A 22751-nucleotide genomic window follows, 5' to 3' on the forward strand; every position below is an offset into this window, starting at 1 on the left:
GACCCTTTCCCCAGAATATCGTAGAACTACAGGGGGGCATATGGCTCCAGGTTGAGAAACACTGGTCTACAACACTATTACTAATAAGAAAAATTTTAAATAAATTAGAGATTATTTCTTTAATTTAATATATATATATAAATAGAATTTCCATTAATTTTTCACGTGCCATTTCTGATACTATGATGGACCACGAGTTGGCCACCCCTGATCTATATTGTATTTAACGAAATCAGTGATTCTTATCAAAAAAGTTTCCAAACATGTACAAAATTGCAGATTACTGTTGAAATCGCTAAAAATTGCCTTAAGATGGGAAATGAAGGACTGCCAAAATCTGCAGTAAATTAAAATGAATTTCAAGGGAGGAAAAAAATGTTAAGCATGACAAATATGTGATACTATTATATCTGTATTTACAGCAGCGGCACTTGACAAATCATAAAAACATTACCAGCCAAATTTCTCAGGAACCAAGAATAATTTTTTCTCAAGAAAAATGGTCCTAAATAATGTTGTTTTTTTCTTTCAACTTAATACTACCTTCCTTTTTTAAAAGACACCTAGTCATGAATTCAGAAAATTTTGTCTCATTTATAGACTCCAATTTATGAATTACATTAAGAAAATTTTATGCAACAATGCAACTTTTTAAGTTGCCATTGCAAATTGCCTGCCATCTAGGATTTGTCAAGCCCTGATTTATAGCAATAATTATGGTAACATAGTTCATCACCAAAAAAAAATCAAAGTGCATCTAATTGAAAAAAATATATATATTATAAGACGAGACAACATAAATATGTGGGGACACAAGTGTCAGGGTATTACTGTATTTCGTTGAGCCTCCTGGGAGGTGACATCACGAGGTTTGACTGTATTCGCATAAAGTTCTTGCATAGTAACTCTCTTTTTTTCATTGCAACAATCATAAACAATGAACACTATAACTCAATCACATATGAGATATATCTTCTTTCAATATGAAACAAGTTTCGTAGTAATGAAAATAGCACATATTATACATAATTCTGACATTGATACACGTGTAAAAATACAAGTTTGTCAATTATACACAAGGAATAAAGAATAACTTCTTGATTTATGTCAACAAATATTTCACAGAATCGCATTGAGAAAAAACAAAACTGGTGTCAAAATTCTAAGGCAAAATTCAACAGGGTTACGAGCGATTACATTAAAATAAGTATAGATTGCTCAAACACAGTTAGGAATTCAAACATAACCAATGTGCAGAGCATCTAATGTTATTATTTGTGCTGATGATAGTGTACATATATAAAATAGCTTACATTGATGTAATCGCTTAATCAAAGCAAGAATAGCACAGTATGTAAAACAAATTTAGAGGATATGTTTTTTAATGCAGTTTGCTCATCAGTGAATATACTTCTTCTACACAGAGTAATCCTCTTAACAGTATTTGAACATTTGATTTTTTTTAATTTTTCTAAACGTGCAATCCGCTATGTCTATCAACTTCCTTCTGACGACCACTGAGAATGCAGATTGTTAAGAAACGACACAGCTCTCTGACTTATATTCAGAGCTGGATGCACAGGCAACAGATTGTCACGATCCATCAATGAAAGGCCGCTTATACCCAGGTATGTATGCAACATATCTATAATCCAAAGAATAAAGTTAAGAATTTTCATAAGAAAAAAAAACACTTGTATTGTCGAAAGAAATACATAAATAATGACAAGAGAAATAATACAAGGAGAAAAAATAATAAGGATGTTAATCTTTCAGTCGAAAATTTATTTTACAGTGAAATTCTGATATAACAATACTTTGTGGACCAAGAAAAAATATTTTTGTGGAGGAATTATAGTAATATAGAGAGGCGGATATATCATCACTGCCATCAAATTTACGCTCTTGTTGACATTGTTTCTGCATCAGTCTTGTTAGTACTGCCGGAAAATTTGATTGAAGTATTTATTCACTACAAAAAAAGGGGAAGCCATAGAATTTTACTACTCCATACCCAGACCCTCAAAAAATTCTCATACCTCCCAAAATTTTGACAGTGATTAAAAAAAAAGAATTTGGGTAGGGGGAATTAAGAAAAATCTATCCTAGAAAAGTAGGTTGCTTTCCCCCTCCCCCCAAATGACATCACATGCGGAAATTAAATCATAGCTATTTAATATATTTCATTTTTATAATTAAATGTCACAATTTATCAAACAGCCAGGGGTCTGTTTGCACTAATCGAATTGGCATGATGAGTCATTAATCTTTGTCTCTTATTTTTGGGAGCAATTCTGATTTGAGTTCATTACGATTCAATCTACTGTTGGACAAGAATTAGCTACTTTGTGCTGATTGGCAATGTTAGATTTTTTTCGGCAGGGGAAAAAATCCCTACTTTGTTTTTCAAAAATCCCTTTTTATATTTGTCTGTGTGGAATTTTACTGCTAAAGGTTGGCAACTATAGATTAAAGTGTAAACACAATGGAAACAAATTGTTATACATACCAGATGGTTCATACTTCCATTTACCGATACCACCAACAATGTCATCTTGAGTGGAATGCACAAACTTTCGTAACTCTGTGTGATTGACCAAATGATAACAATCCAAAAGCTATAAAACAAAGACAAATGTTTATAACTTCTTGAGAAATATAAAATGTGGCAGAGCAACATTATTCAAGCCATATAACAAACATTCAAAGTTTTTTTTAAAGGTATAGTGTGGGATGAATGCAAATTCATTTGATTCGATGTGAATGTAAATTCATGAACTAAATATCAATGTATAATTATTGCAAAATTTTTATGAAGTATTTTATGACTTTTGATGAAGCAGTTGCCATATTTGCTAGGGTATAAGATACATGTATATATGATTGTATAATGAATCAAAACAAGTTATATGACAAGGCTTGCCAAGCACCAGGTTGTCATGGCAACTAAAGAAATGGTATTGCCACACCCAAAATTTTCAATGTATGATTATTAAATTGGTGTCAGGACAAACAGTGCCAGAACTGGGTAGGGGGAGGATAGAAAGCAACTGCTCCGGGCAGCCAACTTTAAGTAAACAATTATCGAATTTTACAGTGCAAGGGAGGGCAAAATCATGTCCCCCCCCCCCATAAAAAACCCTGGTTACAGTCTTGTGTCCGAGGACAACATAAAATTTCAAAAATTTATGATGACAAGTGTATCAACATAAAAAGGGGTTAATAAGACCTAGAAAAATAATTTTAAAAATACTATTTTGGGCAGTTTTCCTCAGGAAAAAAATATGATGGCAACTGTAAGGTTCAGGAGAAAAGTGGTGGAAGCAGGCCTAAGAGGAAACAGAGATTGTGAGGGGGAAAAAAAGAGAGGCATTCGAAAAGGAAGGGGAGAGTGGAAGTTTGTAACAGAGACATGACGGTTTTGTAGGGGAAGTTGGATAATAAATTGAAATAGTGTTGTTTTTCTTTAGGAGTCCAGAACCCAGTTAATTCACTGTGAAATCGCAGTAGAAGCACAGCCGAGGACCTACAGTCGATAAGAGAAAGATGGGGAAAGTTTATTGCAACAACCAAAAACAGATGTTGCCAACTTTTAGAATCCAGAAATCCAGAGATTACCCCTCCCGCGAAACTGATCAAAATTTTTTTTACTTTTTTTTTATCAATAGAGAAAAGTACTTCCCCCAGGCAGCCCTAGAGCTATTATAATCATCATGGATGCTATAAATGATAGATAATCTTGGGTATACATAACTCTCAAAAATCAGTTGTATATATATTTTTTTTAAGACATTTGATCAGAGAAAACAAAAAACACCTTCAAAGTAAAACACTGCTGATGAAAAAAGCTCTGGTGGTATCTGGCATATCACATGGTGCACAATTAATCTATCTGTTATTGTGTTTGCCGTGTGGCTATTAATAGAATATCATAACAATTATACAGGAATGTCAGCAATCAAAGCCATCCTCTGATAAATGGTTGCCAATAAATGCTAGGTAAACAAAGTCACATTGTTGTCAGTTTACTTAAATGCAGTCACCAAGATATTTTACGATGGCTACTCGACAGCAGTGACGTCTTCAATCGAGTAGGTAGGTCCTGCAAACTACGATTGCCCTTTATAGGGGTTATTCCCCAACAGCAACCGTAGTCATTGATGTCACGACATCGTGAAAACTCAGAGAAAATCTAAAAAAAATTTGATCCAAAAGAAAGTGAAGAAAATTTTCTTCTAAATCTGATTCTCTACTAAAATCCGGAAATTTTTTTAACAAATCAGGAGAGTCGAAGGAAGGGCAAAAAATCTGGAGTCTCCAACCTGAATCCAGAGAGTTGTCAGGTGTACAAAAACAAACTTGGCTAGAGACTAAATTTTTATCTCATTTTATTTTGTCAGGAAAAGTAAGAGATGCTATAGTGCAGTGTTTCATAACCTATTTTTTTGTCCCTTTTAAATCATATTTTTTCCTGTGGCCTCCATGTCTTAACCAGTGCCCCCCCCCCCCCCCATTCAATATCAGAGGGCAAAGCCTTTCCTATGTATTAACTTTATTTTGGTGAAAATTTTTAGGATACAAATATTTCATAAAAAAATAAGGGACCTCTCTACTAAATAAACTACCTCTGGGCTACATACCGATTATTCTCCCCCCCCCCCTCCTTTTCTTGTGGAGTGGGTCAATGGATAGTTGCACAGGATTCTAAATGTGGATACATTTTTCCTGCCGTATTTATTCTATTCAAATGCTTCCCATCTTTACATGGACATAGGTTTCTACAGTCCCCTCAATAACCTTTCCCCCTTTTACTTTATTTTCTCCCGTGGATTCCCTTAGAATATCGCAAGACCACGAGGAGACATTGAGAACCACTGCTTTAATGGGTGTGGGTAGTGAAAAAAAGAGGATCCTACAGCTATCATAAACAATGGGGATAGAGGGTGTTGCAGAGATTTGTTTTCCTGATAAACGAGTGACATGGCAGATGAGCTTGGGGAGACAAGTCTAAAGTGAATTGACAAAAATGTTAGCATAAAAAAATTAAATAAAAAGTAATTGTTAAAAGAAGAACATTCTAATGGAGACTACTGTATTTTTTTTTAATTAGTGAAAAAATAATACCTTCAAAGTAGCACCAACCCAAAATGAGTAGCATGTATCAGTTGGTTTGTTTGGTCGTCCCTGGAAGCCATCATGTTGACGAAGCAGGCACCACCTTTGCAATTTTTTTAACTGATCATAAGTGAATGCTGATTTCAATTTTCCCATCAGCCACAAAGAAGCAACCGCGCAAAATGTTGAACCACCTTATTAAAAATAAATAAAGCATCAAAGAATAGTAATGAAATGGGAAATGCTATATGATTGAAAAATGAAATGAAGCAGATAGCAAACCAACAACTACAAGAGAAAAAGGCAATCACAGTAAACACTCTACAATTTGGCCCATCCAGTAATTCAGCATTTTTAGGCGGGTTTGTTTTGAGCGTAGAAGATGAAATCACATCATTGCATATCTGTGTGGGTAGAGGTTTATGTAATTTAAATGGGCTTTTTAAACTACGTTACAGTAATTTGAGGTCCATCAATGGCAGTTGGTAGCATGGTGGGCTGTAACAACGTGGGTCTCAGGTTTGATACTACACCTCGCTACCTGCGAAACTTTTGCCAACGGCCATACCATGCTCAAAACACCGTTCTTGTTCCATAACCAAAGTTAAAGGCAGGGTTAGTACTTGGAAAGGTGACCACCTGGGAACACAGTGCGCTGTTGGCATCACTTGCGCCCAAGTGGCACAGAGGTAAGATGCTCGCCTTCCACTATGAAGGTCTATGGGTTTGAATCTGGCCAAAGGACATCCGAATCAAGTTCCCTATCTACCAAACCTGGGGTGGCCGTCGATACATGACACCTTCATTTCCAACCCAACCCCACTATTTAGAAATTGCAGTATGGAAATATATGACTGGAGTTGTGTGGTGTGTGGTAAAGTAGTAATTCCAGCATAAACATTGGTTCTCCCACCCCCAGTGTTGTATATGAGCCAGATTGATCAGAGTCTACTGTATTTTTAAATCATAAAAACAGTTTACATATAATGAATAGTTTATGGAAGCCTCCTCTAATACATTGGTAATTCTGCATTTGTCCATAATTTGTTCTGGATGAGTGCTGAAACTAGACAAGTAACAAAACATCCCGTAAGTTGTTTTTTTTCACCTTCAACTGTTGACACAGCGCACGGGGCCACATTTAAAATTTCAACTAAGGCTCACTGGCCACTCTGCTATAAGCTATATACTGCACACACACGTTACCAAAGCGTTAGACGAGCTACAAGTTTAAGAATCCTGCCGTAAGGAGTAGGCAGAAGCATCGTTCTTCCTTAAATATGCTCTTAAAGGTAGGTTGTTTTGTAAATAAAGGTGACGAACTCTGAGCATGTAAAAGACTCATTATCATACTCAAAATGTGACGAGTACCAGGGAATGACAGTATTTTTGGGAATTCATTTAAAAACAAAGACCAGCTCAGTTCTAAATATTTTTGAATCAAAGAGTGGAAAAAAATAAACTGCAGTTTGGTTTCATTTTATTCTTTCAATGTTATCATACCACAGTCTTTTTATGCACAATCAGACAATCATCAACAGTGTGAAGCCAATTTTATATGATAGTGCTTCAGAGCCTCTTAATAGATTCCAATGAGATATGCCAAACCACAGATCGATGTACTAGACTAGGGGGTGAATAACAGCTGGCCAACAGGTTAAATATGGTCAGCTAATAGATTCCATACAGCTTGCAAAACAGCACTAGTAAAAAAATCAAAGTAGGCCGTGTCGAGACACTGTCACAAGTTTTTAATGTGAATGCATGAACTAGTAAAACATTAAGGACTTTGCATTTTTTGGAAACGTCAAAAGTCGTTCCATCCTTTCAGATAATTTTGTTGTTTCAAAACTGATTTATTAGTCACATCTAATATTATTTTTGAGAAAAAATAGAAAAATTTCCCAATTTTTGGATAATATATTTTTTTAAATGCTCCTTATTGGATTTTATTTCACTACAGTAGATGCTTAATAATCTGGCCCAGTAATCTGCCATTTTTTAGGCTAGTTTGTTTCGAGCATAGAAGAAAGAAAGAAACACTATGTCTGTACGCAGAAGCTCATATAACTTAAATGGGCTTTTTCAATTTACTTCCAGTAATCTAATGATTTCAGTAATCGGGCACACCCTGGTCAGATATGCGTTGGATTAGCAAGAGTCTACTGTAAATTCTTGTAGAACTTGCACGACGCATCCAACGAAACTACCTCACATAAGGTGATAGCAGGCTGTGGTCCCAAGCTATATTAATTTTTTATGTGATACGACAGCTTCATACTTCATGTTCATGACACTAGTGTCATAGGCGGAGATAGACTTGGGAGTCCATGGTGGGAGAAACTTGGGAGTTTGCAACAGTCGTTATGGGGAGCACGATGATGATGTCAATTTATACGTACATTAGATCAGTCGACTCCACCTTTGATGATGCGCGCCCCCCCCACCCCCGTATCTCCACCCATGACTAGTGTGTTATCCGATGACATTATACTGAAATCAAGCTCTTATCACTAGAAACCTAGAATCTGTAATTGGAGAAAATGTAACAAGAATGTAACAATGTAACTACAAAACATTTGGGACTTTTCCTATCAGTTGTTACAATGGAATGGTCATTATAACGAGCATCGACTGTACCAAGTTTCATCAAAATACCTCCATCAGAATGGGTGCTACATATGTATGAGTAGTGTCAGCTAATTATAACCACTCTGTATCTATGCCTATATGCATCTTGATCTATCTGCTTTTGAAACTGATTTCATATGTGGTTTCGCAACCAACCGCTACATTCACCCTGCAAAATGAATAGCATCCAGCTGATTTTTGGCTGTTATGAGTTGGTCTACTGATAGATCTGAAGGAAAACTAAAAATAAATGACATGATCAAAAAAAATCTCTATCTGGTTTTGAAACTAGACGGCTCAATTCAGAATATTTTAAAATTTAGAATTCATGAAGGAAGTAATTTCAGAGTTCATTAAAAACTGATTTAGGAATTAATGAAGAAAAATAAGGTTGAAATTAATGAAAATATACAATGGTTTCAAAATTATTGAAAAGAAATATAGAATCAATGAAATTTCAGTAAAGAAGAAAAAAAATTCAGAATCATTGAAAGTTTATAGTTTTGGATTTGATGAAAAATTAAAATTTCCTATTTGATGAAAATTCAAAATTAATGAAAGTCTTCAATAATATTTGTCTCCCCTCTCCCCCTTGTTAAGACCCTACCGACTTTTCAAAAAGCCATCTTATGTTATAATACAATTCCAATTTATCACTGAGCAAAGACAAATGCAACCAAACCTCCCAAAAGGGTATTTACCTCCTGTTAACAGAAAAAAATTCAAGTTCCATGGGCACCTATTATCGAGGGATTCTACTTTAGTATGATAAGGGATGAACTAAATACAAAGAAAACCAAAATTACAGGACTCGTACCATGTGCCTCTAGCCCAGGTCCTTGTGCAATTCCACCTTCATAAGTCTGAAAAAAGTTTTGACAGCATCAGATAATGCAATATGATACATGGGAAGCACACAAGTAATAAAATTAACACAAATTTTTTGTTTAGCAATTTAAACTTCTCCTAAATGATCATCTTCCAATGTGTATGTAAAAAAGATATGAAAAAACTTTCCATAATTCACTTACATAGCTTCGTTGAATATACTGCACACACTTTTCTACATCCATGCCATTCCAGTCTTGCAGAATGTAACAAATGCAGGATGCACAATACACGAACCTCATATCATTTTCACTTTCAGAATATAATGGTCGAAAACTAGAGGTAACAAATAAATTTAGTTGGAATCATAATTAAACAAAAAATAATTGCAAATACACACACAGGGTCGCATGATTAATCACACGCCCATTGAATGAATGATTTAAATATATTAATTATCATAACTTGAGATAATTTTGTGGATTACTAGTGGTATCAACTACCACTACTTAACCGCACAAGCACCTCGTACACATTCCTCTACAGAATTTCTAACGAAGTGATACAGTTTGGAACATGTGTTCTGAGTTGTATGTGCGGTCCCTAACATATTTATGCTGTCAGAGTTGTGTATGTTTCGTGTTTTTCCATCTGCCTTCTATATTTTGCAGTGAAGACAGTGGTAAATACTTGAATTTTTATGTTATTTAAGTATCGTGTGTTAGGTCTGCCTGCTTTCTGCAAAGAGACTTTTTGTAAGTATCTCCACAGAGAGTAGGCTCAGTACAAACTGATATATTTGTGGAGATGCTTGTCTTATGAAATATTAATATTTTTTATCATGTTCTTTATGCTAACCAACGGCTAGACATTATCTAGTATCATCTTGAATCTGTTCATCAACCATCATGTAACTAAAATCCCTCTCTCTCTCTCTTCTATTTCTACATATTAAATAACTTACAAAAAGGAAAAAAAGTGAGTTCATGTTAGGAAGCTAGGAAGCGTAGTTGTTTACATCCTGAAGCTCATGGCTGCCAACCATCTGCTATTTCCATGTATAACGTATCCATATACCCCCTTGCGGAAAAAGTCCTAATTTAGTTGCTTTTTTTTTCCTTTTGTGTAAAAATTAATGGAGATATTTACCACTTTTGTGCCCCTCTGGATCGGCCCGGTTGATAGCGTGTCAACAATCACAGCCGATCACTGCTGCCAGTTTCAGATCATGATATATTTTTTTGATAATTCAAAATTTTATGTCAATTAGATTGATTACCTTGAAGCTGATTGGCTTGTTCAGACGTGTGTGGCTGGGATTTTCCCATTTAGATATCAGTCATACACTGTCACAATCGCATGCCACAACTAGTTGAACTAACTCTACTGCTTAGGTAGTTTTATGTCAATGTTCTAGACTTAGGTCATTAGACTAATGTCTAAAAATATGTTGCGAGCTAAATAACCAACCCTCTTGTTCCCAGCTGGTTTGGTTGAAGTGTTTTTAAATGAGGTTCTATTTCTAAAGGAAAATCAAAGTTTTGCAGTTTGACTTCGATGAATGGCTGCTGCTCCTGGGTAAAATTCTGAGTCATGAAATACAGAGAGGTTTCATAGTATCCTGCCAATTGACTGCTGATAGCGAAGTCCAGTTCCTCTCTGCTTTGTCGTATGTGTGGCTCGATCATCATGCTATTCTTTCATCATTTGGAAATCTTCTGTTGGATGCCAAATGCCTTGGACCTGATCTGAACTCCAGGATTCTGTTCTTTGGTTCATTCCTTCATCATGATTGGACTTATGCCATGTTTACAACCAGAACACAAGGCTTCTAGGTTCTCAAGAAGAGATGTTATACTCAGTTAAGTACAGACTTCAACAGGTGAGATAAAATTATTATGACTGAATCAAATCTCTGAACAACATCTTAATTGAAAAATTGCCTTTAACTGAAATTACCTAAAAGGTTTAAATTGTAGATGTAACATCTTAAATACTTGTTGTAATAAAGTAATCGAAGAGGAAAAACTTGTTTGCCTTTTCTTCTTGTTGTCTGCTTTAACTACGGATAATTCGAACTGGGCAAGTAACCCTTAGGGAGGTTACACGGGTCACTGGTGCTATAGTGACACGTGTGCTTCCGATGTATATAAATAATAAAAAATATAAAAATTGCGTAAGACAAGCATCGCCACATTCCAATTTGGCTTTTTACAAATCTTTCAAAAAAGGTATGAACATGATGAAATACTCCGACAAAAAACTTCACAAGAACATGATAAAACACAGAAGGGATGAGAGAAAAGGAGGCGAAAATCATCACACCTGCCATCTGGCATTTGAAGCTCTTTCAAACTTGTTATGATGCTCTTCTTATCTACTCTCTTCAAGTCATCTCCGAGAACCAGAAGTGTTGCTAAGGCAGCGTAGGTTGTCGCGATACTGGGTTCATCAAAGTTTTCTTTACTTTCCAGCTGTAAGAAATCAATATTATAGAAATGCTGTGATGTTTAAAAAGAATTATGATGTTTAAAACATTATTGCTTGGCCCTACTATGAAAAGCTATTAAAGACATGGATCAGGGGCCTTTCAAGTATTACATCAGCGAAACTCTGACCTGCACAGTGAGAAGCTAGTTGCCTAACCACTCGACTGACAGGCGGCATTTTGAAAGAATGTTATTAATGCTATTTGAAGGCTAAGAATCCAAAATTTATTTTTAAGAAATTCTTTGCGCCCCACCCCCTAAGCCATGTACGGTAAATTGTTGGCCTACAGACCAAATGTGGCCCTAGGGGTTGTCTGATGTGGCCTGTCCCCCCCCCCCCCGAAACCTAAAAAAAAATTTACACACATAAAAATGAACAAATTGTTCACATTTACAGATTGCTTAAGTGACCCGTGGCACAAATGCAGAGTATTTAACGAACACATGGCACTTTTTCAGATCATTCAAGTAGGCCCATGGCGCATTCTATGATCACTTAAGTGACTGCGACACAGTTCCAGAACACTTGAGTGATCTGTGGCACATTCAGACATCCCTTGAGTGACATGTGGCACAGTTTTAAAGCACTTCAGTGGCCTCCCAGTGCCGTTCTACATCACTCAAGTTACCCTCGGCACATTGCCAGATTACTTATGTTATCTGCTGTATAATTACAGATCACTTGAGTGATGTGTGACATAGTTCCAGAGCACTTAAATGGCCTAGACACATTTCCAGATCACTTGGATACACAAAACATTCAAAGATCATTAAAGTGGCTCTGTAGGGAACTTATCAATAGGGAGAATGCTAGTTCAAGTGCCCACAAAATAGAGCAAAAGGTTTTCTCTCATTTTTTGCACACACTCAGTAAAGATGCAATTAAGAATATTTCATATTTTCATAAAGGATGGTTGATGATGTAAGCATCATCCAACCCCCCCCCCCCATCATCAAAGTCAGCAAATCGGAAACAACCCCCCCCCCCCTCCCATGGATGCTGACGTAATACTTCGAATGACCCCCCCTCCCCCCACATCAAAATAAACTGCGGTCAGAGGATGAAACAACACAAATCATTCAGGTTGAGCAAAAAAAGTTACATCCTTTTTTTTAAGAAACTGAATATTTGGTATAGTAAGCCTATAAAGATAGCCATATTGGTAGAACTGTTTTTAAAAATATTCAGTTTTTGTTTACTTCTAAAAGCAATCTCAGACATGAAAATTTTTTGATTTTCAAAATATAAATAATATAAATACAATTATAAGCAGCGTACTATCAGAATTTAAAAAAGAGGAAATGTTATTTCACTCACGTCAGCATCCTCTATCGTACAAGGAGTCGATCCTCGAAATCCGCATCTTGAGCTATTTGAACCTAGAAAATAGTTTATTTTAAAAATCTATCCAACTGAACACCATATTTTCGGTTTTACCGTAACATTATTTTTAGAGATAGCGCCAAAAGTATTCAGTTCCCCCCCCCCACAGAAATATTGGCAAAATTCTTTTGTTACTAGTAATTCGCTACAGAGCAGCTATGACTAAATAAAAATCACAAATGCGTAATAAAAAATATGTAGAAGTTATTTGCATATACTTTTTTTTTGTAAATGAATATGCACTACAAAGCAGAAAATATTCATTTCAAAAACATATGCCTTTTTGCATGATTTTTTACGCATATTTTTTCTAAGTACTGCATTATTGAAGCGTCCCTTACTAGACATTTATAAGAGTTAGACTGAAGGAGCATTCAGAATTACATAATAGCATAAATAAGCTTTATTCGAACATGAATAAAATAGCTATGGAGAAACACGACCGACCACCATGGCCACCAGAACTCGAATCCCAACAGCAATCTAATGGCGCACGCGTATTGACGCACGTGCTCTGCTGCCAAGTCATACATAAATATAACATATATAACACCTTCCCTTCTAAAAGAAAGTCTTCACTAAAATTCACAAATTCAGTTAGACAACCCACTACACACCCAGTCTTTCAGGTGGTCACCTGCAACATTGTAATCGCCTCAGATGAATCAGCAACTTGGGAATTACTTGCCTTCGTCAGTTCATTTCTGATGGACTCAGTATCCTCCATCTGATCAGGCCCTTCTGATTTATTGGGCTGCTGGGATACCTCGGAATAAGGTGAACATCAAGGTGACACCGAAAGATGTTGACACAATTGCAGGGGTGGGAAGTGACTAAGTCCATTTCGGAGCAGCAAATTCAGGATTTGGAGCAGCAAATTCGGGATTTGGAGCAATTTTGGAGCAGCAAAATATGGGATTCGGAGCAGATATTTATAAATTGGAGCAGTGAAATTAACAAGAATATTTTCATTAACCCTCAACCCTTTTCAAAATAAAACTGCACTGTCTTTTGTTATCAAACATCTTTTCATCAGCTTGATTTTTGTTTTTGGTGTTTTAGGCTTTTGACACCTTGTTTGAAAGAGCGGCTATCATAAAATTTGTTGCACCCGTCTATTTAAGATGATTTTTGCTTACTGAGGGCACTATTTGCTGCCTGGAACAGCAGCACTACAAATGAGCTAAAAAAATTTTATAAGTTTTTAATTTTTTTATACTTGGAAAGAAATTGTTGCAAAATGGGAGAGAATTTCGGAAGAATCAACTCGATGTTTGACGATCCAGCACTCATTATCTGGCGAGATTGGCGATCTGCCACTCGTTATTTGGCGATATTGGCGATTTAACGCTCGTTATTTGGCGATATTGACGATTTAATGTTCGTTATTCGGCAACATTGGCGATTTAACGCTTGTTATTCGGCAACATTGGCAATATTCGGCAAAGTTTCTAAACTAACATTCGTAATTCGGCGGACATGCACTTTTTACTCCCGGAATGAAAATTTTTTTCACGAAACATCGGGATTTAGCACAATGACAATCGACTACAGTAATTTCTGCTGCTTCCAGTGACGACTTTTTTTTTAAACGGAAACACTCGAATTTGCACTTTAAAGCTGAAAGGCATTGCAAACCATCTTCAGTTCCACGATCACGGACAATATCGGGGTTTCGCGATGGAAAGCCCGATCAGGGGCCGATAGTTTAAGTATAGTGGAATAAAACACGCTCTTCTCGTAAAGAAACGTTTCGTGGCTAGCAGGAACAAAAATTTTTTGGCGTCCTTTCCGAAATTCCGGGCATACTGAAGCAAAATTCGCTATTTGGCGCAGAAAAATGCGAAAATACGCTATTGGAACAGGATGGCGCAAGATATTAGTTTTGGCGCAGTGAGGCGCAATTGGCACAGAGTTCCCACCCCTGCAATTGGTCCCGATGCCAAACCACATGACCCAAAGGAGTACTCTCCTCAGAATCTGAGGAGAGTACTCCTCAAGGTTTGCATCTGAGCCTCAGATGCAAACCTTGGGTTTGAGATCGGGACGACCCATCACCAGATGTGGACCCAGTTTCAACAGGTCCAACCTGCTTCTCATGACTCTGTTGAACATCACCATACCAGGAGATTGACCAGTTGAGGAGACAGGTGTCCTTTGATTGTGAAACAGAAATCTATCAAACCTTTCCTGGAAAGGCGACCCTTAATTTCCCTCAACGCATCCTTCACAGCAATATTTTGGTATTTTTTACTTTTTTCAGGATTTTCAGAGCATATTTTCGGAGTTTTTAATGCATATTTTGTCATTTTTAAATCATAGCTGTCAACTTTGGAAAATGAGAATTAGGGAGATTTCTATGCAGACCTGAATCTCATACAAAAATACAAATACAAGGCCACAACAGGCAAAATGCCCAACAAGGTGGCTGAGAAAAAGATGCCCATAACAAATATGGATGTCATATATTTCTTAAATACAGCGACCTCCAATTAAAAATACAATCACAAAACTAGAAACAATATATGTAAGCGATAAATGTTACACAATGGCCATAAAAAATATTTATGGATGTCTTAAGTATGGATAACTTCTCGATTTACTAAAACATGTTTGTCATATTTCTTTTTAAGCGTGTCAATTGTGTTAACATTCACTACTCCTGAGGGTAAGCAATTCCATTTTTGAACAACCCTATTAGAGAAAAATTCCCTGCGGCACCACAACCTAGAATTGTCCCTTACCAATCAATACTGGTGTCCCCCGTAAAAGCAGTTGGACATTACGTATAAAAGGGATTTTTGAAAAGCAATGTAGGGATTTTTTATCAGTAAAAGTGAAACTGTGGGAGATATTTGCCCTTTGCAAAAACATGGCAACATTCAAGTCATTGCCAATTAGTGCCAAGTCGCCAATCAATCACCAACCAGTAGGTTAAAAATGGAATCCTAACTCACTTGCCATTACTACTTCCCTATCAATTCACGCCCACAAAAATCACCATCAGGCCAGAAATGGGACATATGCTCAAAGCATATACAAGTCATCTTGTCAATTTTGGATGAATTGACGCTGGCTGTCTTGCAAATTTTTCTTCCCACCCTCAAATTTTTTTTTATTTGACACAAGTGCAACAATTTACATCATACTTGTGATGTTATTTCAAGGATCAAAAAACGAAAGAAACTCTTTTTCCTGGGTAAATTATTCAGGAATATTCCCCCCACCCCAATTTTTTTTATTCCCAGAATATTTTACAATCAGGGTCGAAATTCAGGAGATAAAATGTATTTTTGGGAATCTGGGAGATGGAATAGAAATTTTGGAGACCCCAGATTTTCCGGGAGACTTGGCAGCTATGTTTTAAGTTCATATTTTTGCAATTTTCAAGTGTGTATTTTTAGAGTATATTTCGTCGCTTTTTTCAGTGCATATAATCCAGGCTCTAGTGATGATTAAATTAGAGTCTAAGGACAACGCCAATTTTTTGGAGAACTCGTGTGACTGTTGCCACCAACAGGAGAAAGGGTCAACACGTCTTTAAACATTTTTTTTTAAATTAAATTTATTTTGGCTGTTCAATCTAAAAAATATATAATAAATGCTTGACTCTTAGGTGAAATCTGGTGTCAGACTGGAAGATTTTAATGAGACTTCTCAACCGAATATGCACCTCGTAGACATTCCTCTGAGGAATTTGTAACGAATAGGTACATGTCGGAATGTGTTGTGCAAGTGCATGTATATATTATGTATGGCGCTGATGCATCACTGCTTAGAGTTGTGCTTGCTTTGAGTTCTTGCTAGTGTTGCCAACTGAGTTCCATAATTTTAAGTAAAGATGGTAAATGTGCTTTAATTTTAATGTTATGCAAGTATCATGTCGAAGGTCTGCCTGCTATCTGTGGAGAGACTTTTTCAAATAGGAGACAGGCTCGCATTCATGCTTTGAAGTTGGAAAACAGCAGGAAACCAACTTCAACTGACCACCACTAGTACTACTAAACCCCACATGCACCTCCTTCAGATTCCTCTGCGGAACTTCTAATGAATTGGTACATGTTAGAATGTGCATGTACATGTAGTGAACCTAACTATAAAATTTGTTTCCATGCAATGCTTGCTATGTGTATAGGTGTATAGTGCTGAGGTTTCTCTCGCTCTCTCCTCTGTAAATTTTTCTAACTACAAGTGAAGTGTAATGACTGAATAATTGTACCGTTGTAAGCTGACCACTGTGTGCCAACAGGGTTCCAACCTGGATCCTCACAATGAGTGTTCAGCACAATGCCCACGCATCCGCACAGAGGCTATTACAATGAGACTGAAAAATCGGGAGCATGGACAGCTATGAGAATAGTTTTTGAATTTGTATGGCTATAGGTATGTTTGCCACGACTTTCGTCAAACTTTTTTTGAATGCAATTTTGAATGTGATTGCCAGATATAAGAACACAACAAATAAATCGCTGTTTTCTTACCTTTCTCATCAGGAGTGACTTGCAAGTAATAGATCCACTCAACGATGCCCTTCTTCTCATCTTCGATAGCAGAGAGTGCATTCAACAGGTCCAGACTAGATACAGCAAAGTATGCCACCACCAACCTTCAGTTACATTAAAAAATAAAAACTGAATGTTAGAATCTCGAGCGATAGAAGTGACTGGGTTTTTGACATGACTAGATTCGTCTCAATTAAACTTGATGTTAATTATTTGAAATTCTATTTAGAAATTTTAAATTTACTTTTAAATAAGATTGATCTTGTTGACCCACTTACCTTTCTTAAGTCCCCTAAACTTGACCCAATTTATCTAACTGACCCCCCCCCCCCAAAATCCAATATGTAACGTAATTATAGACACCCCCCCCCCTCGTGGAAGCGTCCTTGTCCAGCCATTTTTTCATCTTACTTTTGTTTTGCCTTCCAGGATCGAATGACAGTGCCCGATCCTGCGGATCAACTTTCAATATTTGTTTTCAGTGTTGTCAGACTCTAAATGTCATATCTGTGCAATATTTTATTTTGTAAAAAATATGCAAATAAGAAATTGTCAATCAAAAAAAATCTATGTTAATTTCAATGCCGCCGATTCTTCACCCTGATTCCTTCTTGCGATAATGGGTGATGGGAAAATTTCCTTTATATACTTCAGCAGTGTGCTGAGTACTGTGGCATTTAATTTCACCGCATTTCATGTAAATCACATGTGTGGCAGATTTGTTCACTAAAAATTTCTGGCGATAATCTAAATTGTGGGGTTGGGGGGGGGGGGTTAGTACAGGAGTGAGTGAAGAGTAAGAAGAAAAAGAAAAAAGTTCTCTGGATGTATTCTGCAGTATGACAGTGCTGCTAATTAGGAGCTGGCACTGTGAGACTTCACAAAGCTTGCATTCGCCAGTGAAATATACTCTTGTGTGCCCCGGTGTGGCATCACGTGTTTACTGCCATTAATGAGATGGGTTGGAAATGAAGGCTCAAGCTCGTTAGTGAAAAAATATCTTATCTACATCCTCTCTCGGGTTTGAACCTGGGACCTTGGCAGCAACCTCCATGATGGTAGATCCGCATCTTACCGTATGCCACTCGGACACACAACCATGGCGACCTGGTGCTTGGGATTTGAAAAATAGCCCTGATAGTTACTTAACTTGACAATCATTTACCATCTTCACTTTGAAATATGGAAGGCATGTGGCAGCACCAGCAAAAGAACACAAAACCAGCAAAACTTACATTATAATCATTCCCCTCCCCTCATGCCCTAGATTACCACACGTCCTCTGTCGTTTTGGAAAATTTGCCTTCTTTGTCCTCAGGTTTCTGGAATTTTTTTTTTTCTGAAGGGAAATTTTTGTTTTTTCACTCTAAAGCATATATCTCTTCATTGATATGGGAGTTTCAGTGTTGTTTTTCTCCCATACGTTAACATGCTTTACCTTGCAACATATGTTTTTGACAGCCAATGAACACAAAAGTTTCAAAACAAACTATTTATTACAATGATTACAAACTAATACATGCATTAATCAAGACATTAATCAAAGAAAACATTTCATGGACTCGAAATTATAAACTATGCTTATCAGTCCCCTGTAAGTCAACAAGGATTACTTCTTCCTTGATCAAACCACCAGTCGTTGTCCCGAAGGCCATCTTAAGTCGATAAGGCACAGACAAGTGAACAAGTGAACTCAGCCCGCCCAACTACAGACATGGATGAGGAAACATTTCATTTCATATCGTGCACTGCCCAGACTCTATCGATCATTGTCAATTTTAGCCATTGCCCCGAATGAGGGGGCTGAGTGGTGTTGGGGGCTTTATTATGCATATAAAATACATGAATATATAAACACATTATTAAAAGAAATATATATACACAGATTTACATATTTCTATTATACAATTTATTTCGATGATCGCTTATGATGTTTTTGTAGCTCTATTGTACTTGAACCCTTTGTTGTTCTCTGTAGCCAAGCATCAGATCTTGGATCACATCTTTTCCCTTGTTAGCTGGTCGGCTCGGGTGAGCCTCCGCCTTGGCCAGGCCAGGTCCTGGACCACATCTTACCTCCTTGGTTTGTTGGCTCTGGTGAGCCCTTCGCCATGGCCAGTCCGAAAAAACAGTAATTAGTTTGGAAATTGGTGAAATCAGAGATAGATCGACCAAAGATATTGAGAAGTGCCATTCCGACTATGGCCATCAGTAGAATCATGCATAGAATTTGGCAACCAGCCCAATGTGCTGATAAGGAAGCGGCATCCGATCACGGCTGTCGGTAAAGTCGCGCATGGAGCTTGGCGATCAGTCTGAGATGCTCAGGAAATAGCACCATCCGATTGTGGCTATCGGAAAGTCTCGCATGGTGTTCCACAATCATCCAAATAGGATCGGAATTGGCAAGAATTGAGAAGGCAGTGAATCAGAGAACTACTATCAGCAGTTTTACTCGTGAGCTCTAGGTGGCCTTGAAGCATAGCAATGGATAAGAAGCTGCATATCAGGAAAGTCGGATTAGCCGAGCTGTTTAGTCGGCCTGCGGCTTTACTGCTAATTGAGCACGAAGTACCATTTTAAAGCAAGGTCGTGATAAGGCCTATATACAGCTCCCAAAATCACTGAACACACAAAATCCGACAAAAATATTGAGAGAGTTGAACTGAATTTTTTTTTCTCTCTAAAAAAACCTGTGAATTTCTGGCATAGGCAATGATTTTTCAGCAGAAAATGATTTTTCGAAAGAAACAAGCCTATAGTGAAAGAGGGGGAAATTGAGACAGCTTCTGCTTGAAATGCTAGGTAGATCTCTGACGTGGTGAGATTGAACATTGAACTTATCTGATATGGCTCACGACCTCAAACCTAATTTCGTAAAAATTAACTAAGTGGTTCATTTACAGATCACTCAAGTGGCCTGCGGTACAGTTCAAAGTCCCTCAAGCAGCCCCCTCAACACATTTACAGATCATTCAAGATTTCTTGAGCATCCTGTGTCGCTTTTTCAAATCATTTAATTGGTCTACAACATATTTACAGATCACTCAGGTGATCTGAAGCACTTTAACAGATCACTGAAGTGGCTTACACTTTCTGAAAGGTTGGCGCAATCCTTGCTTTAGGTCACTCACTGACCTAGTCCCTTGCTGTCTGAGGGGGAAGACATGGATTTATTGAGGGTTATACAAATTTCACCGCCCTTCTCCCATTCTACTAGTTTCCTTCGCATTTCTAATATTTGTCACCGTCCCCCATAAATGATATAGGACGCTGCATAGAGGATGATTGGAATTTCCAAAAATGTGACCCAGTAAGCAGAGTGACAGCGTTACCCTGGTGATGCACTAAGATGGATTGACTGGATATAAATTTACATCATCGTAACCACCCCCCCCCCCTGGTCTTTCAAGCCTATTTTGACCTATGTATTGCCAATTTTCTTTAAAAGTGATGCTATAAATCAATCTATTGATTATCAGGGCAATAAATTTAACATGGGGGGGGGGGTGTAAATGCAAAGGAGGGATGTGGGGACTCCTCCATGACTAGGATCAAGCGCACATACATGATTAATGAATGCTCAAATATTTCACCCCCCCCCCCCCCAAGTTAATGTCTCTTATGTGTATTTGAATTTATTGAGTTTATAATATTAGGTTCACATTGCTTGTACATCTCTACTATTGCCCATTGAGATGTGTGTAAATAAATTATTCAAAACATCAATAAAAACTAGGACCAAAGTAAACGCCCAACGATTGAAATACCGATGGAGAAAAAAAAATGACAAACCTAATTGAATCAAGAAAATCGCACATTTGCGGCAATACGTTGAGAGTCCTCAAGCAACATTTCACGTGTTTATCTCGCAATAAACCAGCATTTTCTCCTTGATCGCTAGTCTCGCCGGCGGCCATGATCCTAGCTTTTTATTTTGATTTTTCAGGACATCAACATCAAGCTCCGAGAGGCATGTAACACGGAATACGTTCTTTTATCCCTAGAGTCAATGTTGCCAGATCCTTCAAAAAACAATTTCCAGTCAGAATCCATCCTGAAAACACTGAGCTGTAAGTAAACTTATATTAAGCCGGGTTTTCCTAGGAGCAGGATTTCTGTGCCGCGCGCGACGTGATTCGCCCAGCGCAATACGCCGTCCACTCACCAGTAAGAAAAGCAGCATGACTGTTTTCCTACAGAGCGCAATACGCCTGACGACAACGCTTTACGTCGGGTGTGATTGGCCGACTGCTTCTGGAGGAGTCAAATGCGTCGTGCGCCGCGGTTTTTCCGATATTCTCTTCGCTCTTGTGTGTTTTATTTTCCTTCCGTTCAAACCGGAGCATGCAGACGACAGAGTAGCCGATGCCAAAGCCATATACTTTATATAGCCGCCTTGATCTGATGCGCCTCGCTAGGAAAACACAAACGCGTAGCGTGATTATGTAACACGTTTCTGTCGGCGCGAAATAGTCTAGTTCGGTTCACGCTGGGCAACAAACCTATTCCTAGGAAAACCCGGCTTTATATTACTTAAACTTTACTTATAGCTCAGTGGCTATAAGTAAACTGGAGTGAAAACTTCCTATACAATAACACAGACGTGCGCGAGCCGACACGGAGGAATACGAAAGTGGGCGTGACGGAGCGAAATAGGCAAAACATTGCTTATTTCAGCATGTAAACAATGGGTAAAACTTCCATTTTCAGTATTTTTTTCAGTTGTTTTCATATTATTACATTAGTATAGTCGTCCATTTGCACATACACAAATGCTGATATCTAAGCTGACCATATTTTTCCGAGAAAAATGCGGGACATCGGGATTCCAAATACGGGAAAATACGGTACATTGCCAATTATTGCCAAAAGCGACGCCAAAACCAAACAAAGTTGCCAAATATTGTTGAAATTACTAAAAATCAGAATGGCGGGAAATGATGCATTACAAATGTATTCCATGGAAAAAAAACGTTCACCATGACGAATGTGGGAGATTAATATTCTTATATACAAATACAACGCCACAACAGGAAAATTGCCCAACGAGGTGGCTGACTTAAGAACATCATGGATCCCCGAGCCATTTTTGGAGGCCCTACTGCTACACAACACATGCACCTCGCCCACACTTGATAAGCTACTATTACGAACAATTATTGATTGCTTCTATTGCTTTCTTGAAGCCTGGTTAATGAATACACTTTTTTTAAAAAATAAAGGTCTCTTCGAAACCCAGAAGTTCTTAAACAATTCATGGAAGCTGTGAAAAAAAAGTCTTGGCATCCAACTAAAGCATCTGTTCTTTGTGCTGAGCATTTCACAGCTGACATCTACTCCTCAACGCTATTTGAAAGATGATGCTGTTCCGGTTTTGCATTGTAAATTATTTCACAGCAAACATATAAGTGCTCTTGTGAATTGCGATTTCAATATTCCTCTGTCTCATTTCTTGCATTGAAAGTTGTTTTTTCAGCAATTAATTCGCGGAAATATTCACTGCTACAAATTTTCGAAGTGGAAGCTTTCAATAAAATGCCAAACATAATGTTTGAAACGTATGTTGTTGTTTTGTTTTTTTTTATAAAAAAATAGTTCCTCTTAAATTTTTTGAAAAAAAAGGTATTTTTTTTGTACAAAAGTGAGTATTCATTTTTATAAAAACAATTTTAAAATAAAGAATGCATAATTATTGGCCGAAAAGTGAAAAAAAAACGGAATTTACAGGTCTCGTATTTGGAATTGTCCCATTGCGTTAACACGGTCAGGAAACGTTTTGCCTATCTTGCTCCAAAAGGG

General features: G+C 37.4%; 1 protein-coding gene across 1 annotated transcript; it reads right to left on the reverse strand.

The window, feature by feature from the left end:
* Window positions 1-952: 952 nt before the first annotated feature.
* Window positions 953-20921, reverse strand: betaggt-I (geranylgeranyl transferase type-1 subunit beta). The gene is made up of 9 exons (XM_089241752.1): window positions 20745-20921; window positions 16929-17053; window positions 12382-12443; window positions 10900-11048; window positions 8778-8910; window positions 8564-8609; window positions 5125-5309; window positions 2510-2618; window positions 953-1645 (listed from the first exon to the last, which is right to left on the reverse strand). Exons 1-9 carry the CDS (start codon window positions 20867-20869, stop codon window positions 1497-1499), a joined length of 1083 nt encoding a protein of 360 aa, XP_089097878.1. The 5' UTR covers window positions 20870-20921; the 3' UTR covers window positions 953-1496.
* Window positions 20922-22751: the final 1830 nt, after the last annotated feature.

Source organism: Pholcus phalangioides, unplaced genomic scaffold (genome assembly GCF_987345545.1).
Source record: "Pholcus phalangioides strain wild (caught in Gottingen) unplaced genomic scaffold, Ppha-v1.0 ptg000014l_1, whole genome shotgun sequence".
Lineage (NCBI taxonomy): Eukaryota > Metazoa > Arthropoda > Arachnida > Araneae > Pholcidae > Pholcus > Pholcus phalangioides.